This window comes from Grampus griseus, assembly GCF_964374135.1.
Source record: "Grampus griseus genome assembly, chromosome: 13".
Taxonomy (NCBI): domain Eukaryota; kingdom Metazoa; phylum Chordata; class Mammalia; order Artiodactyla; family Delphinidae; genus Grampus; species Grampus griseus.
In genome coordinates this window covers 11,707,332-11,733,528 of record NC_139007.1, presented here as the reverse complement: position 1 = coordinate 11,733,528, position 26,197 = coordinate 11,707,332, and the positions used below count along the sequence as shown (strand labels likewise).

The 26,197-nt window shown below is 34.1% G+C and overlaps 1 protein-coding gene across 4 annotated transcripts in view; it reads right to left on the bottom strand.

Annotated features, from left to right (window-relative positions):
- SENP6 (SUMO specific peptidase 6) overlaps positions 1–26,197 on the bottom strand; it is a 102,667-nt gene that overhangs the window by 43,932 nt on the left and 32,538 nt on the right. For 3 of the 4 annotated variants that reach the window (XM_082668655.1, XM_082668656.1, XM_082668653.1), the window contains exons 6-7: positions 23,637–23,654; positions 13,865–13,935 (exon numbers count right to left, since the gene is read on the bottom strand). In XM_082668655.1, coding sequence (XP_082524781.1) covers positions 13,865–13,935; positions 23,637–23,654 — 89 coding nt within the window. The remainder of the gene's footprint in view (positions 1–13,864; positions 13,936–23,636; positions 23,655–26,197) is intronic. The other variant, XM_082668654.1, reaches the window with a different exon arrangement.

The following is a 26,197-nucleotide window of genomic DNA, read 5'->3' as shown; positions in this document are numbered from 1 at the left end:
ATATGATTCTACCATTCTAATGCTTAAAATCTTTCAATGATTCCATTAGCTAAGGAAAAAAGTCTAAACCCCGTATCCTGCCAAGCAGAAGGCTGCACTGATGTTCCAGTCTTAATTCCAAAAATACTATACCTCAAATACGTGCATTTCTCCAGGATGTTTTCTTTCACCCTCTTATATATATGCTGTTCTCTTCACAAGCAAAGCCCTCCCTACTTATCTAGTAAATTCAAACTATTCTTTGTTACGAAGCTACCTCTATCCCACACGAAGCATGATGAAGCAAATACTCAGAGCTTCCACAGCACTTTATCCATACTGCTGTTAGTACTCATTTTATTTTAAGCTAATTATTTGCACTGATCTGTTTCCTCTCATTATACTGTCAGCTCTGGAAGAGCAGAAATCATGTTTTAGTCACCTGTTTTCTCAGAGTTTAGAAACTGTACAAGGTAGGGGCTGAAAAAGTGTTTACTGGATTAATGAATCACATCAGAAAAGACTATATGACACATTCAAAAAAGATGAAATCACATGGTTGAAAGGAAGGGATGTTAGTACTATGTCACCTCGGAAAATGTCTTAACTCTGTCACACAGAGAAACTGATACAGTCGCAGATCTAGAAACATAAGGATTCAGCTAGGGAGAGGAAAGGAAAGCTGCTCCCAAGAATACCTGAGGTTACAGACCAGCTGCTCCAGTCAAAGCACCTAGCTGTTAGCTATATTCCTATGAAGGCTAACTTACTTTGTTAGATGGACTGGATATAAAAAGCAGTTTCCATACAAATGAGTATTAAAGAACTAGAATGTGGCACTAAGTAAAAAAGGAGGCAGACAAGATTTGGAATTCAGAAAATACACATTGGTTGTGTGTGGAATACACAACCAATTATTGGCATAATTTAATTTACAGAGACAGCTGTCTTAAAACATGGGTTTTTTTTTTTCTCCTCCAACTTTTCTTGGTCTTGCTAATTAAATTTTTGTATGTACACAAGAGAGCTTTTTCCTTTTAAACGTATTTTAGGAATCTTTGTAATCCCCACAATATCACTGCAAATCATTTTGCTCAAGTATGTCTCTATATCATTTTCCTGCCAGGCCCTACTCAGAGACTGACATTTTAAAAACTATTATCATTTCAATCCTGATCATATACTCACACTCTTCTCTCCACTACAGCTATCTCATCATGTCTATGTCACATTTTTCTCTATCTCTTAACACAATTAACAAGGCGGGAAACAAGGGGTCCAAGCCCTGAGAGAAACTGAAAATTTTTATTGATAATAGAGAAAAACATTGTTTATATGTACCACATCTTCTTTATCTATTCCTCTCTCAATGGACATTTAGGTTGCTTCCACGTCCTGGCTATTGTAAATAGCGCTGCAATGAACATTAGGGTACACGTATCTTTTCGAATTGTGGTTTTCTGAGGGTATATGCCCAGGAGTGGGATTGCTGGATCACGTGGTAGCTCTATTTTTAGTTTTTTAAGGAATCTCCATACTGTTCTCCACAGTGGCTATACTAATTTACATTCCCACCAACAGTGTAGAAAGGTTTCTTTTTCTTCACACCCTCTCCAACATTTATTGTTCGTAGATTTTTTTTGATGATGGCCACCTCATTGTACTTCTCTAATAATTAGTGATGTTAGCATCTTTTCATGTGCTTTTTGGCCATCTGTATGTTTTGGTCTTCTTTGGAGAAATGTCTATTTAGATATTCTGCCCATTTTCTGATTGGGTTGTTTGTTACTGAGCTTCATGAGCTGTTTGTATATTTTGGAGATTAATCCCTTGTCGGTCGCTTCATTGGCAAATATTTTCTCCCATTCTGTGGGTTGTTTTTTCGTTTTGTTTATTGTTTCCTTTGCTGTGCAAAAGCTTTTAAGTTTAATTAGGTCCCATTTGTTTTTGTTTTTGTTTTCGTTTTCATTACTTTAGGAGGTGGATCGAAAAAGATCTTGCTGCGATTTATGTCAAAGAATGTTCTCCCTATGTTTTCCTCAAAGAGTCTTATAGTACCGAGCCTTACATTTAGGTCTTTAATGCATTTTGAGTTTATTTTTGTGTATGGTGTTAAAGAATGTTCCAATTTCATTTTTTTACATGTAGCTGTCCAGTTTTCCTAGCACCATTTATTGAAAGAGACTTGTCTTTCCTCCATTGTATAGTCTTGCCTCCTTTGTTGTAGATTAATTGACTGTAGGTGCGTGGGTTTATCTCTGGGCTTTCTATCCTGTTCCATTGATCTATATATCTGTTTTTGTGCCAGTACGATACTGCTTTGATGACTGCAGCTTTGTAGTATAGTCTGAAGTCAAGGAGCCTGATTCCTCCAGCTCCATTTTTCTTTCTCAAGATTGCTTTGACCATTCAGGGTCTTTTGTGTTTCCATACAAATTTTAAGATTTTTTTGTTCTAGTTTTGTGAAAAATGCCACTGGTAATTTGACAGGGATTGCATGAATCTGTAGTTTGCCTTGGGTAGTATAGTCTTTTTTTTTTTTTGCGGTACGTGGGCCTCTCACTGTTGTGGCCTCTCCTGTTGCGGAGCACAGGGTCCGGACGCACAGGCTCAGTGGCCATGGCTCACGGGCCTAGCCCGTGGCATGTGGGACCTTCCCAGACCGGGGCACGAACCCGTGTCCCCTGCATCGGGCAGGTGGACTCTCAACGACTGCGCCACCAGGGAAGCCCATGTATAGTCATTTTTGACAACAATGATTCTTCCAATCCAAGAACATGGTATATCTTTCCATCTGTTTGTGTCATCTTCGATTTCTTTCATCAACGTCTTATAGTTTTAGGAGTACAGGCCTTTTGTCTCCTTAGGCAGGTTTATTCCTAGGTGTTTTATTCTTTTTGTTGCAATGGTAAATGAGATTGTTTCTTTACTTTCTCTTTCTTATATTTCATTGTTAGTGTACAGAAATGCAACAGATTTCTGTGTGTTAATTTTGTGTCCTGCAACTTAACCAAATTCATTAATGAGCTCTAGTAGTTTTTTGTAGCATCTTTACGATTTTCTATGTATAGATACATGCACTTCAATGTGGATAGCAGCACTATTTACAATAGCCAAGACATGGAAGCAACCTAAGTGTCTACTGACAGATGAACGGATAAAGGAGATGTGGTACATATATACAATGGAATATTACTCAGCCATAAAAAGAAATGAAATAATGTTATTTGCAGCAACACGGATGGACCTAGAGATTGTCATATTGAATGAAGTAAGTCAGACACAGAAAGACAAATATCATATGATAACGCTTATATGTGGAATCTAAAAAGATGGTACAGATGAAATTATTTACAAAACAGAAATAGAGTCACAGATATAGAAAACAATCTTATGGTTACTAGAGGGGCAGGGGGAGGGTTAAATTGGGAGATTGGGACTGACAAATATACCCTACTATACACAAAATAGATAACAAAAAACAAACAAAAAACCAAAAAAACCACAGAACCAATATATAAAGTACCCAAAGAGCTAATGTTAAATAAGCTAATACTATGAATTGGCTCACTAATTACTTCGAGAAAATTAATTTTGGAGAAATTAATTTTGAGAAATCAGGTAAAAAGGAAATTGCTTTCCCAACTTAAAGGTTTATACCCCCTAAGATGGCATTTTAAATATTGCCTTCAACGTTGTACTTAATCCTCATTTATGGCCTAAAAATCCCAACCCTGTTATCATTTCATGGGCTCAATTAAATAATGTTCTAGCAATCAGTAATCTCAGATTTCTGCACCTGCACCTCACCTGAAAATATAAAATGTTCATACTGAACACCTAATGTTCATATGTTCCCCCAAAGCTTATTTTACAACAGTTTATATATACCAGTATACCCTTCTTCATTGAATTTACATCTGTAATATGGAAGCTCTTCTGTATCACTGTGTTATTACAAAATGATTTTAAGAGGTTTTTAGATTTTTAAGAAAATAAATTTTGGCACCAAAAACGGGGGGAAAAAAAAAAGATAATAGAGAAAAACGATTTTAAAATCTTGACCTCCTAAATCAAGATTATCTATAAGGAACTAAAGGAAAGAGACAAAAAATGCAAAGAATATTATAAGCATGCACAGAGTGAGTAAACAGGAGGTCAATCTGTAGAGAGGAGAGGATAACCAAAGAGAAACAAAAGATTTTTCTCCTGTATGGACTCTCTGATGAATGAGAAGATGTGAATGCTGACTGAAGCCCTTCCCACACTGTTCACATTTATAGGGTTTCTCTGCAGTATGTACTCTTTGGTGAGTGTGAAGTTTGGAACTCTTGCTGAAGCCCTTCCCACATTCATGACAAGTATAGGGCTCCCCCCCCCGCCCCCGTATGGACCCTCTGATGAATGCGAAGATCTGAGCTGTGACTAAAGTCCTTCCCACAGTCGTCACATTTGTAAGGCTTCTCTCCTGTGTGCACCCTCTAACGGATTTGAAGATTTGAGTGCTGGGTAAAGCCCTTACCACAGTCATCACATTTATAGGACTTTTCTTCCGTGTGGACTAACTGATGAATTCGAAGATCTGAACTCTGACTGAAGCCCTTACCACACTCATCACACGTACATGGTTCTTCTCCTGTGTGGACTCTCTGATGAACGTTAAGTACTGAACTCCGACTAAAACTCTTACCACGCTGATCACACTTAAAAGGCTTCCCTCCTATATGAAGCCTCTGGTGAATGTGAAGTAATGAATTTCTACTGAGGTCCTTATCAAAAAAAGAAAATGCAAAGAATGACATTAATTAGACGTTTTAAGATGAAACTTCTGAAACCAACGTGATGTGGAAGTATGGCAAATGACTGACAGTGTATGGGAAACTAGAGTAGATCTACAAAGAGACAATAAGCATAAATAAGTTAATGTCAATGTCAGGATTAAGAAATTCCTTTGGGATTCTATCTTCCATGGAAAGAGAAAAACACTTGAGAAGATTATGACAATTCATGTGAAAATTAACTAGCTTCAAATTATAGCCAGAAACATAATATGGCAAAAGATTTAAAACCTGACTGGTCCAGGAATGGCAAATGCCTAACAACAAGAGGCTCATGGAAGTTTTAGCAGCTAACTGATCATGGAAGTCATTTTTGCTAAACTGTGCCAAACCCTCAACAAAGTACTCCAGGGAGGTACTTGAGATGAAACCTATGTGACACTCTTGCTTTCACTGAATGCCCCCTTCTGGGGATGAGAAGGTGAATACTGAGTGTTTACCCAAGACCACACAAAACAAACACCAAGATTAACACGAGACACCATAAAGCTCCTGGCAGAGAACACAGGCAAAGCATTCTCCGACATAAATAGTACCCATGTTTTCTTAGGTCAGTCTCCCAAGGCAATAGAAGTAAAAGCAAAAAGAAACAAATGGGACCTAATCAAACTTATAAGCTTTTGCACAGCAAAGGAAACCATCAACAAAACAAAAAGACAACCTATGGACGGGGAGAAAATATTTTCAAATGATGCAACCAACAAGGGCTTAATTTCCAAAATATACAAACAGCACATATGACTCAATAACGAAAAAAACCAAACAATCCAATCAAAAACCAGGCAGAGGACAAAGACATTTCTCCAAAGAAGTTATACAGATGGCCAATAGGCACATGAAAAGATGCTCAACATCACGAATTATCAGAGAAATGCAAATCAAAACTACAATGAGGAATCACTGTACACCAGTCAGAATGGCCATCATTAAGAAGTCCACAAACAAGAAATGATGGAGAGGGTGTGGAGAAAAGGGAACCCTCCTTCACTGTTGGTGGAAATATAAATTGGTGCAGCCACTATGGAGAACAGTATGGAGGTTCCTTAAAAAACTAAAAATAGAATTACCATATGACCCAGCAATCCCATTCCTGTGCATATATCCAGAGGAAACTCTCATTCAAAAAGATACATGCACCCCAATGTTCACAGCACCACTATTTACAACAGCCAAGACACGGAAGCAACCTAAATGTCCATCAACAGATGAATGTATAAAGAAGATTGATATGTGTGTATACACACACACACACACACACACACACTGGAATACTACTTCCCCATAAAAAAAGAATGAAATAACCTCATTTGCAGTAACATGGATGGACCTAGAGATTATCATACTAAGACAAAACAAATATCATATGATATCACTTATATATGTGGAATCTAAAATATAATACAAATGCACTTATTAAAAAAACAAAACAAAAAACAGAAACAGATTCACAGACAGAGAAAACAGATTTATGGTTACCAAAGAGGAAAGTGGGGAAGGGATAAATTAGGAGTTTGGGATTAGCAGATACAAAGTACTATATATAAAATAGATAAACAACAAGACAAGGCCCTATTACAGGGCACAGAGAACTATATTCAATATCTTATAATAACTTATAATGGAAAAAATATGAAAAAGAATATATATTTATAACTGAATCACTTTGCTGTACACCAGACACTAACACAACAGTTGTAAATCAACTATATACGTCAATGAAAAAAAAAAAAAGATTGGGATATTTCCTGCTGGATTTTCTAGCTCAATGTCTTTTTAATATACCACACTATTTCCAGATACGCAGCAAAGGTAAGAATATGGAAGATATTATGAGACAAGTAAAAGTGATTAATAGGTTGGATCTTTAGAATAAATTTTAAAACCTAAACTTAAAAAAAAATGTCCTCCATAAAAAGAACATTTATAGTAGCTTTACTCATAATCTTAAAACAAACAAACAAACAAAAAACCCCTGGATGGGCTTCCCTGGTGGCGCAGTGGTTGAGAGTCCGCCTGCCGATGCAGGGGACACGGGTTTGTGTCCCGGTCCGGGAAGACCCCACATGCCACGGAGCGGCTGGGCCCGTGAGCCATGGCCACTGAGCCTGCGCGTCCGGAGCCTGTGCTCCGCAACGGGAGAGGCCACAGCAGGGAGAGGCCCCCGTACTGCAAAAACAAAAAAACCCTGGAAACAACTCAGGTGTCCATCATCAGGAGAATGATAAGCAAACTGATACAGCCATACAATGGAACACTAAAGTAACAAATTACTAATGCATGCAACAACATGGGTGAATCTCAAAAAAACTATCCAGAGTGAAAAGACTTACAACAAAGAGTACACATTGTATTATTCCACTTATATGAAAATAGTTACCTTTGAAGGGGCAGGGATGAGGAGTAACTGAAAGGAACATGAGGGAACTTTCTGCAGTGATGATATCATTTGTACTATGTCTTCCCAGGGCTTTGGGTTAGTAAGGTATGTGTACTTGTCAAAATGTACTTAACTGTACACTTATGACTTGTGCATTTCATTGTATGTAAATTTTATTTCAAAAAAGAAAAAGAAAACTAAAACATATATTAAACTCTAGATAATGATATGCCTGCTGAAGTGTTTAGGAGTAAACTGTACTGGTGTCTGTAACTTACTTAAAATACATTGGAAAAAAATAAGATGTTTATATATAAATGGATGATTAGATACACGGATATGTGATAAAGTTAAGTATAGAAAAGTGTTAACTGTAGAATCTATGTAGTAGATATATGTGTATTCACTGTGAAAGTCTTTCAACTTTTTGGTATCTTTGAAAATTTTCATAATAGAAGTCGGAGGTGGGGTGGGGCAAGGACAGCCCTTAACTTTTTTGTTTGAAAATTTAGTCGTGATATTACTAATCTGCCGGAAACTATATACCTCAAGGATAGTTAGAACACAAACAACTATCTTTATTATGGTTATTTATTTGCTTTTAAGTTATTTCTATCATCTGTCAAAAGAGAAAGACTAATTAGAAAAACAGCTGGTTTTCTCCATCGTGTAGCTGTTACTATGACTGGTTTTCAGTATAGAATAAAATGGCAGTCATATATCACATTCTCATTACAACCTCCTTAAAAATCACTTTTGTCTATGCGAAATATGTGATAAACAGGCAAAGGAGACAACAGGCAGACATGAATAAAAGAAGAAATCCAAATGGCCACTGAACACATAAAATGCTTCGTCAGTAATGAGGAAATTTTTAAAAAACCAAATACTACCTCCCTATCAGCCTGGCAAAGCCTGAAGGATAGTAATATCTACTGTCGCTGAGGAGCATGTGAGAAAACAGGCATACTCAGATCCTGCTTGCTGGGAGCTGACACCCTTTACAGAAAGCATTTTGGCAGTAATATATCAGAAGTCTTTAAAATGTGCATAAACTTTGTCCTTATAATTTTATTTCTAGGGATTTGACCTAAGTAAATAATAGATAAAATACATAATATGAGCTAAATTATTAATAATATATATAATATCAAAACATTAAAAATCTAAATTATGGTACAGAAATATAGTGGGTCACTATGCATTCATGAAAAACATGACCACAGAGACTTGGCTATATTAACTTGTCAAGTCCACTATATATAAATTCATCTATTTGATTCTTAAACTTCCCTTAATTGTGTTTTTCATTCTGGTTTTCTTCTGATATTCCAATATCTTTTAATGAGAGTATAGAAACCGGATAATAATGTAACAAAGTAAGAAGCAAGTTACAGAACAGTAAACATAGTATAAACGCATTTAAAAAAAAAAAAAGGGTATATATGCATAGAAGTCTAGCAAGTTATATGTTAAAGTACCAGGAGAAGATACCCTGACTGGTTAAGAGTGAGCGGATATTTTTCTTCTGCACGAGTTAAATACTTCTGCACGAGTGCTAAGTCAGGTGATTTAGGTTGAAATCATAATGTAATTACATTAAGAATATAATTAAATGTTCACTCAGAGACAGTATATAACGTCTATTAATTCTCTGACAAGAACACAAAGAACAGACTGGAAAACAAAAAGGAAGTTTAAGAAATGAATGAATACAGAAAAAAATAAGAGATCTTAATTTATAGTTATATGTTGTTATTTTACATACTTAGAAAAAATATAAAAAGAACACCAAACAAAAAAGCAATAGGATATCTGATCTATCCAAAAATTATACTTAATAGTTTACAAGCTTTAATTTAATCCTAGAGAACTGCTTATCAATGCTCGTTAGCTTAGTGCTAATAAATGGCTATAATTCATATTAAGCGCCTCTTAAATGCAAAATAAAGGAGAAAAACAATAATAAAGGAAGTTACTTTAAGTGTTAAGAACTATAAAAAGACAGTGATTTCTTTTTAGGAGAAAATTATTCCAGGTGCTATGCCAGTAACTATTGATCCTGGGGTTTGAAATCTCACCATTTTAAAAACTAACTCCGGGCTTCCCTGGTGGTGCAGTGGTTGAGAATCTGCCTGCCGATGCAGGGGACACGGGTTTGAGCCCTGGTCTGGGAAGATCCCACATGCCGCGGAGCAACTGGGCCCGTGAGCCACAGCTACTGAGCCCGAGTGTCTGGAGCTTGTGCTCCGCAGCAAGAGAGGCCGCCACAGTGAGAGGCCCGCGCACCGCGATTAACAGTGGCCCCCGCTCGCCACAACTAGAGAAAGCCCTCGCACAGAAACGAAGACCCAACACAGCCAGAAATAAATAAATTTATTTTAAAAAAAATAACTATCTCCAAAGGAAATCCTAAAATAAAATGCAATCTTTATGCAACAATATATGCAATATTGTTATAGCACTGTCATTCATACTATACCCAAGTATACGTGTACCTACCTAACACAAAGCAGCTGTAGTTTACAAGCTAAATATATCAATATCCCTTTCCCAAAGTTTACAAATATTACCTGTCCACATGATTGTGTGTGTGTGTATATATATTTGGGGCTGGCCAAAAAGTTCATTCGTTTTTTCCATAGGATGCCTCTAGTAGCTTAGTTGTCTTTAAATTCATTTGAAACAATATTGTTAGACTGTGTTGTGACAGCTGTCATATCAGTGTGCATTTAAAAAAAACTTATCAAAATTGGTGAATTTTTGTGTGGCCATTTTAATATTGAAGATGGAAGAAAAATGCAACATTTTTGGCACATTATGCTTTATTATTTCAAGAAAGGTTAAAAACGCAAATGAAACGAAAAAAGATTTGTGCAATGTATGGGGAAGGTGCTGCGATTGAGCGAATGTGTCAAAAGTGGTTTGTGAAGTTTCGTGCTGGAGATTTCTTGCTGGACAATGCTCCACAGTCAGGTAGACCACTTGAGGTTGATAGCAATCAAATCGAGACATTAATTGAGATCAATCAACATTATACCACGCGAGAGATAGCCAACATACTCAAAATATCCAAATCAAGAGTTGAAAATCATTGGCACCAGCCTGGTTATGTTAATTGCTTTGATGTTTGGGATCCACAGAAGTTAAGCGAAAGAAACCTTGAGCGTATTTCTCCATATGATTCTTGTAACGAAAATGTTCCATTTTTAAAACAAATCGTGACGGGCTATGAAAAGTGGGTACTGTACACTAATGTGGAATGGAAGAGATCATGGGGCAAGTGAAATGACGCACCACCAACCACACCAAAGGCAAGTCTTCATCCAAAGAAGGTGATGTTCTGTATATGGCGGGATTGGAAGGGAGTCCCCTATTATGGGCTCCTTCTGGAAAACCAAACGATTAATTCTAACAAGTACTGCTCCCAATTAGACCAACTGAAAGCAGCACTCAACGACAAGCATCCGGAATTAGTCAACAGAAAACGCATGATCTTCCATCAGGATAACGCAAGACCGCATGTTCCTCTGATGACCAGGCAAAAGCTGTTACAGCTTGGCTGGGAAGTTCTGATTCATCCGCCGCATTCACCAGACATTGCACCTTTGTATTTACATTTATTTTGGCCTTTACAAAATTCTCTTAATGGAAAAAATTTCCATTCTCCGGAAGACTGTAAAAGGCAACTGGTACAGTTCTTTGTTCGAAAAGATAAAAAGTTTTGGGAACATGGAATTATGAAGTTGCCTGAAAAATGGCAGAAGGTAGTGGAACAAAAGGGTGAATACATTGTTCAATAAAGTTCTTGGTGAAAATGAAAAATGTGTCTTTTATTTTTGCTTAAAAACCAAAGAAACTTTTTGGCCAACCCTATATATAGAGAGAGATATAGATATAGATAGATAGATACACATATATATACACACACACACATATATATAACATATATATGTTATATATATATATGTATATGTGTGTATATATATGTATGTGTATATATATATGTATGTAAGTATGTATTTACACACACACTTTATTGTGAGTCCACAGGCATAAACTGAATAGGTAAGTAAAGGAGACGGTACAGCTCTTTCCTACAAAAGAATTTCAATTAATAAATGTAAAAGAAATGAAGAAAACAGAAAATTACCATTAGATAAACACCAAGTAATAATTGTTGCCAGCAAGATCCACCAATAGATGCAAAATCAGTGGGTGCAATTTTGAGGAAAAAGAGGGTATCTGCATAGTGTCAGAGTATCTCTCCCAAGATCTTTATTAAGTACAAAGGGAAAAAAAATAATTCTACAGTGGAGAAACCCAGCAGAAACCACCTAACCAAGGTATCATGTTTAACATCACCAGCAGTAAGACAAATCAACATCATACAACCCCTGATATAATGTGTAGAAAAAGACACAACATCACTTTCATGAAAGTCTTGCCAAAAATGCATAGCCTCAATCTAATCATAAGATAACATCATATAAACTTCCAAACAGAAAGGCATTCTATGAAGTAACTGTCCATTACTCTTCAAAATTGTCAAGGAAACTTAGGAGATGTGACAAACAAATGCAATGTAAGATCCCAAACTAGATCTTAGAACAGAAAAAAGTTACCAGTGAAAAACTGGTGAAATGAGACCAAGGTCTGTTGCTTAGTTAAGAATGTTATACCAATGCCAATTTCTTAGTTTTGTAAATGTACCATGATTGTAACATGTTAACATTAGGAGCAGCTGGGTAAAGGGTAAATGAGTCCTATTTTAATAACTTTTCAGTAGTCTAAAATGATTTCAAAATAAAAAGTTTTTCTTAAAAAAAGGTTATTCTTATCTACTTAATGAATATTATTGAATAAACAAAGAATTTTTCAAAAAAGTCTGGGGCTGATTGGTATCTAAAACCATATAATGGGCCAAATCACTTAACTTACTGAAATGCATCTGTGTAAAGGGAATGATAATAGTACTTATTGTGCAGTTCTTCCCTGAGGATTAGGAGTAAGTTTCTTTCTGATCTAAGGAGAAAATAGTAAAGCACAGTGGTTAAGAGAATGCATGGCCTTTAGCATTAAATAGACCTGGATTCCAATACCAGTCTGTGTCCTTGAGCAAGTTGTGTAATCCCTCCGAGCCTCAATTTGCTCCTCTGTACAAAATGTAGGTAAAGTTGAATTTAGCTTATTGAGATCTTGGGTAGGGAGCCACGATAAAAACAAATAATGAATGTAAAGCAACTGACTCAGCATCTAGGGCAGATTAAGAATTCAATAAAGGTTTAAGGTATGAATGTTAAAGAGGCTAATCATTATTACTACACTTAATAAACTTAGTGAACAGAACTATGCATTGTGAAGTATAATAATTCACATTCATAACTGCAAAGTTGTTAAGAAAGGATGAAGCTAAGTTTGGAATATACTCTTTATAAAATAGGATATGTTCAATATATGCATAAAAGATTTTCACCCAAACTAAAAGAAAAATATAGGTGCTTCAAAAAAAAAAAAACAAAAAACAGAAACAACAAACTGCTGGCAGTCAGGAAAACCTAGCTGCTATCTATCTATGCTGCGCCGGGTCTTAGTTGCAGCATGCAGGATCTTTAGTTGTGGCATGCAGACTTCTTAGTTGCGGCACGTGGACTCTTAGTTGCGGTATGTGAGCTCTTTAGTTGTGGCATGCATGCGGGATCTAGTTCCCCAACCAGGGATTGAACCCGGGCCCCTGCACTGGGAGCACGGAGTCTTACCCACTGGAGCTGCTTAAAATCACTAGACTTTGGATAATAAGAGCCCCTAGTGCTATTTAAATAAGCAAAGTCCTATGGGATTAAGAGATACAAACTACTATTCGTAAAATATACAAGCAACAAGGATATATTCCATAGCACAGGGAATTACAGCCATTATCTTGTAATAACTTAATAAAGAATAACCTGTAAAAATACTGAATCACAATGCTGTATATCTGAAACTAATATAATATTGTAAATCAACTGTAATATTTTTAAAAAGTCAAAAAATAAATAAATAAACAAGCAAAGGTCTGGGACAAACAAGATGGACACACAGATTAAGAATCTGTATTCTAGATAATGAACATCAATTTGATGGTGAAACATTTTTCATAAATGCTATCTGCTCTTATTTTTGCTTAATATATCACTGTATTAAAAATTATTTCAATGCAAATATAAACTTCTACTTACAATAATTTTCCAACATCTACTATTAGCACAGTTTTATCAGGTATGGGCTCTTTTTAATTCAATGCCTAATGTATTCTAAATTTTAGGATCAAAACCATTTTAATCAAGAAAATCACATAATGTAAGATTATAACAAAGAGCAACAAAACACAATTTTGAAGCTATAACCCATCTAGAGTTAATATTTGGATCCTGAGTTTTAACAACAATGCTAATATAATCAAAAAGATTTCCAACTATAATCACCTGAATGTGCACTCCTTGAATCATTCCCCAATGATTTCAGGTCACAATTATAATAAATAAATTCTCAAATCAATTATAAAAAAATGGGTCTATATATTCCTATTATACCTGGGAATATTCTAAAACTGGTACCATATTCCTATTCTACCTTCCTTACAACTACTCAAAACCCTTCACAGGTGTAACAAAAAAAACTGCACACTTACCAACACCTTGGGGCCGACTTAACCTTACAGGATTACTTTCAAATTTTTGGACATGAGGTGGATATTCTTTCCTAGAAAAGGAAATTTATATAGTTTCAGTCTAAAAGAAAAATATATTTTTAAAATGAAAAAGTAGAGGGAATACTTAAAATATGTTTACCAAAAGCAAATCATAGCTTGTCATATAAAAAGTGGTACTATAAAATAGTAACACTATATTACCCAAATATAGTAAACCTTAATGCACTGTAAGATCCTTAAGGGCAGTGACTATATTTTATTTAAACTGTCAATCTATGAAAGCTGACAGCAGGCAGTCTTTCAAACAAATATTTAATAAATAAATACAAGTATTTGTCCTTTCAAAGTAGTCACTTTGGAAAGTTATATATTTATTCCCCCAATACACAAAACTTTAGAATTTTTCTTTTGGAACTGCCTTCATAATCTGTTTAAAAAAACTTAAAAAAAAACTCCTAATATTTCATTGTCACATGCATTTTTGGAATAAAAAAAGTTAGTCAGTTTATAATAAATACTCAACTTGCCCAATTTTGCTGTAAATGTTTCTAGTTTAAAGATCAATGAATAAAGAATAAAGAGTGAATAAGATCTTGTCCTTGAGGATAATTCCAAAAGCAGTACAAAAAATGTTGTGTACAAAACTAGAAATCATGAAATAAATATTTTAGTCTTATAATATGACTACATTATGGGGGTATAATTATACTTTAAAAAATATATTACATTGTCAGACTTCACACCTAACCAATTTTCAGAATTCTGAACAGGAATCCTTAGTAAATAAGGATCCTAAAATAGTATAGAAGTCCAAATATACAATAGTTTGGGAGAAAAGCAAGAATCCTATAGCTAATTGTGGGATAAAAGCATTAAAGGAGGAGGTTTGCAAAAAATGCAATAAACCAGGGAGCTACAATAGCTACCTTCCCATCCTAAACAAAAGCTTCTAAAAATATTTCCATTTTATTTAACGGGGGAATTAAAGGAGGTTATTCTGTTATTTGTAAATGCATTCACCCGAGTGATCAATACTTATCACAGGGCAATATAATTAATTAATTAAACAAAAATCCTAAAGGAATTTTCCTGTAAGGATTTCATATTCTTATATTGTAAAAGTCAGAGCACCTAAATTGAAAACAAAATATGAAAATGACACAAGAAGAAAATAATAAGAGTAGTGATAGTAGTGTATATGTGACAGTAGTTAGCAAATAGTGAGCATCATGTGCCAGGTACTGTTCTAAGTGCTTTGTATCTAATAATTACTTTAATCTTCACAATAACCTTATAAAGTATATACTATTGTTAGTACTTTACAGATGAGGAAACTGAGGCACAATGAGGTTAATTAACTTGCCCATGGTCACACAACTATTAAATACCAACATCAGAATCTGAATCTTGGCAAACTGCACCAATATTGATGAGTAATGGCGTTTTCACCATTTCAATTATTATTACTGAGCAGCATTTGGTACAACTGGGTAATTTCCACACTGTCAAAATTTTAAGATTCGTGAGGATACGAGCTGTGAAGATGAGAATTTGCCTTAGAGATAGTGGTACTAGTGTTATTAAAAATAAGGTAGGTTTTCAGCTCCTAACTACATTTAGCTTTGAATAAAATGCATGTTTTTATATACTACACATGCTCACACTAAAAATGATATGAGTCTTATCTTTAAAACAAACAATTTTTTAATCTCTAATTTTTATAACTCTACACTGGAAAAGTAAAGATACCAACTATAAAAGGCAACCGAGTCAATAAATCTGAAGCAAAATACGATGATACAATTATATTAAACTACAAAACCTCTATGCATTATATATATTTAAAACAGTGGACAACAGAAACAGTAGGTATTCTTAAATACTAAGGATTATCAACAAGCAAAATAATTTGACAGAGTGGTCACAAAATCTGAAATACATGTTTTGGATTTTTGTCTGCTTAATTACTTATTCTGGGGTATGCTATAAACACAGGTTTATTCAGTAATAACTGGCATAAATCACTGGAGGCAACATATCATAGATGTGCAGGGATTTCTGAAAATGCTGCACTAATTCACACTGCTCTTTGCTGTTTGACACAGTGCACTGAACCATGCACTGCTGACGAGGAACAAACAATGCACTGAATATATCATGTAACATCCATGACCTATCATTATCGTAATGTAATGCTAAAAATTATGCATATTTGCCAACATTTCCAAACCTTATGGCCATTCTGTATCTAATATTTACTACATCTTTCCCTATACAGACAGAGCAGATTGTTTTAAAAAATGTATTATAATGAGTAAATTACAGAAATAAAAGCATACCTTAAGTTTAATACAAGAATACAAGAATTTCAGAATAAAAGTAGTATTTGTTTAATAAGGGAATTAAAAGAACTTTCTAGCTATAATCTTGTGTTCTTTAAAACTTAGTTTTTAAAAGAAACTTTGTTAGGTAATCAAAAATGAAATTTCATGTTAATTTCTTAATTTGAGAGTTCCATCACTCTACAGACACTAAAATTTCAAACTCCAAACTACTAGGATGCTTAAGGCTAGAATTTAATTTCCTGGTGGATTTTCTTTCCTACCTCAAACCAAGCAGAAACAGAGAAGTGTCCCTATCTTCTGTCTTCTACCAAGCGGGAGCATTTTTTTTGCTTCTGAGGGCTTGTGTTCTGCATAGAAGTTTTAGAGAAAACCTCACTTCATGGACCCAACGTTTTTACAAGCTGCATAAAGTGAACTGGAGAGTTTTTTCCTTCTGTGCAGAACTCTTTAAATAACATGAGACTCCTTATTAAAGGTTAGACAGGCTTCAGACCTTTTTTTTTAATAAACTTTATTTTAGAATAATTTGATTTGCTGAAGACTTGAAAAGACAATTCAGAATTCTCTTATATCCCTTATCCAGTTTTTCTTAACGTTAACACCTTCATTACCCTCATACATATGTCAAAAAAAGAAATCAACATTTGTACACTGCTATTAACTAAATGCCAGGCTTTATTTGAACTTCGCCAGCTATTCCACTAATATCCTTTGTTTGTTCCAGAATCCAATCTAGGATCCACCGCATTTAGTCATCATGTCTCCTTAGTCTCTTTTTTGTTTCCCAGACTGTTTTGTTTCCCACTGTTTTTCATGACCTTGACACTTTGGAAGAGACTGGTTAGTTATTTTGTAGAATGCCCCACAATGTGGGTTTGTCTGATGTTTTTCTCATGATTATACTGAAGTTGTAGGTTTGGTGGACAGTACCCATCTCATCACATCGTATCAGGGGTTACATGGTATTGATGATTTACATCACTAGTGAGGTTATCCTTGATCATCTGGCTAAAGTAGTGTTTGCCAGGTTTCTCCACTCCAAAGTTATTTTCCCTTTCGACATTCTATTTGGAAGCAAGTCCAATCAGTCCAGCCCACAAAAGGGGCAGGGGTAGTTAAATTCTACTTCCTGAAGAGGAAACTATCTACACATATTATTTGGAATTCTTCTGTATAAACACCTGTTTCCCCCAATTCATTTTATGCAGCTTATAAAAACCCCAGGATAGTTCAATAAATAAATCACTTATTCAATCATTTATACCAGTATGACTCATGAATATTTATTTTATACTTTAGGTTATAATCCAATTGTTTCAGTTTTGGCCCTTGGGAGCTCTTTCAGTTGGCTCCTGTGTTCCTTTCATGTGACCTCATTTTTTTTTTTTAATTCTGATAAAACATACATAAAATTTACAGAAATATGGAATGCTTTGCCAATCTGCATGTCGTCCTCATACAAGGGCCATGAAAATCTCTGTATCGTTCCAATTTTAGTATATGTGCTGCTGAAGCAAGTACCCCTTTGTTTTTTGAATGCCTGTTTGGATTCTGATACTACAAGATACTCTATGATCATTTTGTGTTTTCCCTAACCCATCCCTAGAATCAGCCGTTTCTCCATGTTCCTTTTATTAGAGTGGTATTAGAAACCAGGATCTGAGTGCTGCTTTTTTTTTTTAAGTTGGTTTTGAAACTCATTTTATAAATCGTTCCATTGCTCGAACTGATCTCAAAAGATGTAAATTCCTATAAAATAAATTAAATGTGTTCATTTTTCATGAAAATGCATTATCCAAATTCATGTTTAAACTGTAATCTAATTTTTGAAGAGATGTATTAAAATCTCCCGAAGTTGTACTCTAACCAAGAACGCCTTGCATTTTAGATATTTTAGGGGAGCTTTACACAGCTCGTTGTTACTTACACTCTCACGAGTGTCTCCATTATAAAATGTGCTCCGTTATACTATTTAGTGCTTCTAATCCTTAATTCTATTTCATTTGTTGCTAAAATTCTACTCATGCTTTCCTTTTGTTCGCATTTCTTTTGAGTCTAAGACTCAAGAGACCCCTTTACTTACAAATTGTTATTTTATAAGTATCTGATTCTGGTAAACAACATGATATAGCTGGGTTTAATTCAACCAGTTTTCTCTTATTAAATATATTCGACCTGCTCACAATCATTATTGCATCTGATAAACTTCATGTTTTCCTTTCATCTTACTGTATTAGTTGTTTCTTATATTTGTTTATTGTCACTCTTTTCCCCTATTTTTACTGATTTGCACAATTACCTTTCATTTGTTTTTCCTCTCCTGGTTAATTTAACAAATAGTTACCTTCCCTCTCTCAACCCTTATTCCAACTGCATATTTTGTTCATCAACATGTTCTCAAGATTCCAACTATTTCCTCAAACAAGATATTCTATTGCATCATCTCTAAGGGGATAAGATCTTTAAAATCCTTTTACTTCCCCATCCTACCCCATTCAGTCCCCCTTCCAAAAAAAAAAAGGCCTTAAGATACCTTTTACTTCTGCCCTTCTACCTCTCCAATTCCTAGATTTTGCTGAGATAGTTTTGAATAGTCAAAGATTATTACTGATTTTCTTTTGTAGCGTATCTCTATTTGGTAAGTAAATCACGCTTAGCCTTAACTGAATGCCACTGACTTAAGTTTTTAATTGCGCCAAATTATAAATCATATACAAAAGATTATTTTTTTAAATCTCAAAGATTTATCAGGTAATAATAACACTTCCCTACCTAAAATGACCTGAAAGCTTCTAGTGAGTGCACCACATAAAACCCAAACTCTTCAGATCATCTTACAGAAAGCCTTTTATGATCTAGGGGCCCTAGCTGACCTTAACCAAACCCACCCCGCAGTCCTTCTTTCTGTTCTTTGAACGTGCCAAACTCACTCCAGCATTAATATCTTAGCACCACCTCTTCCCTATGTGGAAAAGCCATCTCTATGATCACTGTATGGCTGACTGCTGCTCATTCAGTCCTTGCTTAAATGTTAGCTTCATAGTTGAGTGTCTCTCTGAACATCTAAAGAAACCATACTGTCACTCTATACCACATCATCCAATTATACTTTTTTACACAGAACTTATTTTTTGGTGTTTTACTTGTTCATTATCAGTTTTTGCCCATCAAAATGTAAACTACACGAGAGCAGAGATCTTGTTTGTTTTGTTCATCACTGTATCCTTATACCTATAACACAGCAGGCACTTGATAAATATTTGGAAGTAATAAATGTGTATAACTAAGAGGCAGTACGTAAGTAGAAGTGTATTTATCAGGTCAAATAATTGTACAATCATGCTGAACAAGGGTGGTAATGTCAAAACTGAACCACTGGCCACCATGCAGAGCCACCATAAAGTAATTCAAAATATTAGCCTATGTGCAAATACCATAATTCAGGCACTGTAAACTAAACATTTATTGATTAGACAGGGTAGCTGGAAATTGAATATACTTGGAATCTCTAGTCTGTTTACTGCTCTACTTTCTAGGCTTTTTTCCAATGTTTCCATATCCAATCACTGTTTTCTTCACAGTATGCTTTATTATGTGGTAAGACATGTCATTCTTCTCTTCCCCCACTTATTCTTCTTTTTATAAAGTAAGTCTCATCTCTTACTCTTCTCAAATATTTACTCTCCTAAATAAACTTTAGAATCAATTGGCCAAATTTCCTAAAATAACAAAGTCAGCAAGATTTCTGACTAAAATTGCATTAAGTTTATTTTAAGGAGCACTGATATCAAATAACCAACCAGGAACCTAATATATGCCTCAGATCAGGTTCTTTAGATATATTTATAAAGGATCTACACATCATTAATTTTATTACTGAATATTTAATTTTAGTTGCTACTGTGAAGGAAATTTTGGTCTTTCCAATATATACCACAACTGATCAGAGTGAATAAAAAATTATTAACATTATTAGTCTTGTATTCTATCATCTTGCTATACTCTTATTATATCTACGGTTTCAGATGACTCTCATAATTCTAAGGAAGGCAGTACCATCTGAATATAATTTTATTTTCAGGTACCTTGAGACACCAATTTATAATGCTAATATAAATTGGTACCACCTGTCTGCAAAACAATTTCGCAATACCTATCAAGAGCATTAAAAACATCTGTAACCTAGCCCAAAGAATCCTTTCCCAGAGATTTATCTTAGGAGATGCACTTAGAGATTTACATGCAGAGTTGTTCATCAATGTGTCATATACCAGGGGTCCCCAAGCCCCGGGCCTCGGCTGGTCCGCGGCCTGTTAGGAACCGGGCCGCACAGCAGGAGGGGAGAGGTGGGTGAGAGAGCGAGGCTTCGTCTGCCGCTGCCCATCGTGCTCGCATTACTGCCTGAACCATCCGCTGCCCCCGCTTCCATGGAAAAATTGTCTTCCATGAAACCGGTCCCTGGTACCAAAAAGGTTGGGGACCGCTGTCATATACAACAGTGAAAAACAACAAGAAATGGACTAATGGGTAAATAAATTATGTATATCTGCCGGACAAGCTATTACGTAATCATTACAAATCATTTTTAGAAGCCAACTTAACAGGGAAAAAGGCTAGGACATACTGTTAGGTGAAAACTCAAAATATGCAGCTGTACTTTTATTATGACTGCATGTATTAGGTATATTTAAAAGTACACAGGAAAAAGAAAATTGGAAAGAAATGCATGAAGATACTAATGATGTAATTTTCGATGAGCTTTTTAAAAATTATAAAATCTTTCATTGTAATACTTGTCTTTTCAATACCCCCTTTTAAGTTAAATTTCTAGTGTTTCATATATGTCTTTTATTGTATTCTTTTCCCTTTGTATCTTTTTGTTTCAAAATTCTCTACGATACGCACATATTTATAATAAAAATATTAAAAAAAATTTTTAATTTGAAAATTAGTATGTGCTTCAGTTTCATAATAGTTCAACTGTCTTTATCTAAGGAGAAAAAAAAAAGTTCTAATACCAGATTAAATATTCTAGGTTGCTGGTGCTACCACGTACACTATATTCACAAGCCAACTGTCCAAGAGTCAGAAAAGAATTCAAGTCATTCAAGTTGTCAAAGTCACCCACAACAAAGAAAAATGGCAGCAAATTTTTTAAGTTTGCAAGCTCTGGACCTTAATATCGTTTGTTTAATTTTTATTCCAGCTTGGTTTTAAACCTAAAATATACCTCATTGTGCCCAGTATACAGTACAAAGGGAAAAAACCTGGAAAAGATTAACCTTCCACAACTACCTAACTTTTGTTTATTAGATAAACCATCCTCTTTTAAAGAAATCATTTAGTTCAGAGATTTACAGTCCTTCATGTGTTAAGGGATAAAGATAAAAGATTTTCTATTACTTTTCAAAGGTCAGAAAAAAAGATGTGGCTTTGTTCATAAGGGAGGAAAAATGGCTTACGTAAAAAAAATTTACAAAGTAAAATCTACTGACACAAAATTTCTTCTCAGTTTATCTCTGACAAAGATAAAATAATTTTAGGTGAGATTCCAAAGGATTAATGGGCTAAATTGAACCTAACAGTAACTAAGCTGCTGAATAAAGCACTCCAGTGTATTCATCATAACATATTTTATAAATAGATGCTGCTTCACGCCTAGCCCCTGGCGGTAATGTTGGTACAAAAAGACAAAGAATTTCAGCACCTTTTATTACAGAAATTTCAAACTTTACAGTGTATATGTCAGTTTCAAATAATTATCTCATAACAGAACAAATCTCTGTTCTTCACAAATCTCCTTTAAAACTGGACAAATATCATTATTCCCATTTTAGAGTAAGTTATGTGCCTACTGGTAATGCTGGTTACTTAATTCTACATCTCTGACTTCTATTCCAGTATTATTCCAACAGGAATATAAGCTCCAAGAGAGTAGGGATTTTTGTCTGCTCCTAGAAGAGTGCCTGGCACATAGAGTCATTGAAATATTTGCTGAATGTATCAATGAATAAATTTCCACAACAGAAATATGCATAAGAAGCCAAAACAGTAGAAAAAAATCAGTATAAACCCACCAAGGCTATTATAAGAGAATATTCTAAGATCTTTATACTATTCTGATAAATATAACAGTACCTATATTTTATCTACTATAACATAAAGGAAAGAATTTGTTTATTTCTATAAAACAACAGTCTGGTTCATGTGTGACTGTATAGTTACTTAAAAACATCTTATTAATGATCTTCTCCCCAAAATATAGTCACTTATGAATTAAAAATTCGAAAGATATAAAATGACTCATCTATGTCTGACAAGAAATAATAATTTACTCAGAGAGAAAAACAGACACAATAGAAAAATAATTTTTCTTTCCCAGGAGGAAGGTAGTAAAATACTTGCACAACGCATTCATTTAAACCATGTAAGAACTGTGAAGTATTTCAGAATTATAAATATGCCTAAATCTTTTGCTGACAGGATCATCTTTAGTTCAGAAACCTGGTGTTCATGAAGTAAGATGGAATATATAGCATTGTATAAAATATTGCAAGTTGTCCTCTTTGCCTCCTCTATACCTTTAAACAAAATTATAGAGTCAAAGTTACATAATTAAATAAAATTATAGAATGTCCCTTCTTTTGACCATCACCAATGATATTAAAGTATTGGTTTAAAACAAGGGCTGTTTACCTGTTTTGGGAGGGGAGAATTCATAAAAGGTTCTTGAAACTCATGGAAGCAAGAAAAAAAGATACACACATGCACAAAAATTTCCACATACATACATTGAGGAGAAGAGCTATTATTACAGGCATTTGATTTAGAAAACTACAATCATTTCACTATTCTAAGAAATGTGTGTTCTTAAAAACTTGTTTCCATGTTATTTACATTATTCAACATTTCTGCTAAAGGATGATGTGTTTGCCAGTGTTATTACAAAGGGAACAAAGAGTGATCATAAAATTCTGTCACAAATTTTTGATGTTTAGAGTTTTAACTCCAAGCTTAAGGTATTCTACTTCTATTTTTCCCCTCACTCTACTAAAGTATAAACCAAAAATATTACCACTGAAATACAAGAAATATTTAAATTAAGTAACTGAAAACAATTTTACTACTAAGATCCTGAAATATTCTATTTTTAAAACAAAAGTAGTTACATATCAGTGTAAATATATAATAATCATTCATGGAAAATATATATATATATTGAGAATTATGGTGAAATATTACCCACGTAAGTCAAATATCATGTTGTGCTATTAGTTTCCTTTTTATTAAAATAATTAATAAACTTAATGATGAACTCTAATTCAATGGACATTTTTCAAAGCATATAAATAATCTGGTATTTTACTGCTGTATCCATGCTCTAATTTCATCAATATTGAGCTTACCTTTCCTTTTGGTCCAGACTGCTTAAAACATGAAAAAGAAAAAAAATGTAAGAGGCAAGACCTCATTTTTGATATATCATTGTAGTTTTAGTAACTGCAGTCAATAAGGCAAAACTCTGTGATTAATTTGTTTTAAACACATTATATATATGTTATATACTAGTGTTTTGAATCTTGTCAGATATGTAAATTGGCTTTCAATTTTTGTCAGTACAGAAAATAATTTATATCTAAACATATTTAAAGAATAAAAAAGTATGTACAAAGATTGAAAAATTCTTGAAAGAGCTTTATTTAACCATCCAACACTTGAGGATATACGTTATTTTAGAGTGGTTAAAGAAATTGTCTTCAAGGAACAATACAACTTCCTAAAAGTTATAAAATTTTTAGAGGTCCCAATCCCACTATCAGGCGTGATTAAAGTCATCCCTCGGTTATCTGCACAGGATTGGTTCTAGGACCCAAGGCAGATAACAAAATAGTGGGTGCTCAAGTCCCTTATATAAAAGGGTATAGTATTTGCATATAACCTAAGCACATCCTCCCATATACTGCAAATCATCTCTAGACTACTTATAATACCTAATACAATGTAAATGCTATGTAAACAGTTGTTGAGTACCAGAAAATTCAAGTTTTGCTTTGTGGAACTTTCTGGAATTTTTCCCTTGGATTTTTTTTTTTTTAATCTGTGCTTGGTTGAATCCACAGATGTGGAACCCCCAGATACAGAAGTCCAACTGTATTTGCTTCTGAGTAAGAAAAAAAAATTTTTTTAAGGCTGAAACTTTTGCACAAAAGCCTTAGATTAAATACAAATACAGTACACGGTTTGGGACACAAGAAAAGTCCTGGGACTTAAAATCATGGTCTCTAACCAAAAGTCCAATGTATAAAATGTCCACCCTTCTCCACAATTCATGGAAAATCTAAAAAGCTATCAATATCAAGTACTCAAGGGTAAAATTATAAAACCCTCAATTTAGAATAAGATTCACATCCTAGAATTATTCCTATTACAAAAGAAACTAAATATTCAGAACTGTAAGCAAAACATAGTTCACAAAAATCCCTGAGTCCCCATATTAACTCTTATATTCCCATCATGTGAAGCACACAGTAAAATATCAATTTAATCCTAGCAAATTAAGAAAAAATAATAAGGGTAAGTTGGTTTTACATAAACAACATTGAAAAGAAACACATTTTTAAAAAAAGTTTTAATAGTAAGGAAAAGAATTATTATAAACTTACACAAATACCACATTTGAACTTTTACTTCTGCTATTTAGAAAATGGGATAATCTGTATAAAATAAATTTATGTTGGACAAATGACAGAAAAATGAAGGAAAATTATCAGGCCCCTATTAAAGTGAAACAAAATACAAACATAAAAGTTTAAATATAGTCTGTCTACTCTTATATACTTATTTCTTATGGTGTAATATTTCCAGGAAAAGTAAAATAAAAACGAAAAGTTAGACGTTAATACCTAATCTAGCCACTTCCAACCCTACACTGTTGTGCTCAAGAAGTGAGAAGAGTTTAGTACTCTCTTGCTTTTATTCTTTAAACTCACCTGTTGAGAGTAAAAGAGGTAGAAGACAGAGTAAAAGTAGAAGAAACAGGTTTGGTTCTTTCCAATAAACCAAGGGAGTTAGGAAGAAAACAAAACCAAAAAATATATACACCATCCTCATTTCTCTTATCCTTGAGAAAAATGCACTTACTGTATCTAATTTATACATTATGGTAATTCTCCAAAACTCCTCAATATGTGTTTATTACCAAAGCCCTGCCCTAGAAGAGTTTATATATATTAAAAAAAAAAGAAGAAGAAGAAGAAAGAAAAAAGCTTTTAAAAAATGAGACGGGAAGCCATTATCAGTAACATAGGGCTTTGTAAAAATGTCGACGTACATTCTTTTTGGACTATTTCTGCTCTTAAAATTTAAAAAAAGGAAAGAAAAAAGACAGATTGATTGATTCTGGTATCCATGACCTGATTTTGGACTTCAAAAATTCTTTCAAAGTGGTGCTTTTCATTAATAATTAAATCTTGCTTATTCCAGGAGCCCATTTTCCCATTTATGGATTATATATGCTTTTGTAGACATTCATTTCCCCCTATGGTCCTTTTTAAGGCTTTCTACCTATCCTTAATAAAAACCAAAACAAAACAGTGAAAATGTAAATAAAACATAAACCAGTAAATGTGCTCTTTTTCCAAGTGTGGTTAAAGTTAGGAGTGGAGATGGTATAGTTATAAAGATTTTAATTTTCTGCATTTCATTTCTTCCATACTAATACTATCCTCCTCCATCACTGCTAGTATATAAACAATCTATCTTTTAAATATGAATTAAATTAACATTTGGAATAGCAGTAAGAAAACTGACTGCAATCGTAATATTCTCCAAATAGCAGCTAATCTGATCTGATACTTTAACAATCTTCATTCATTTCTTTTAGACTAAAAACGTGTGCTATACCTGTTCCCATATCTTACAAATTATTCAAAATGCAGGTCTGATTTACTTAAAAGACAAGTTATAC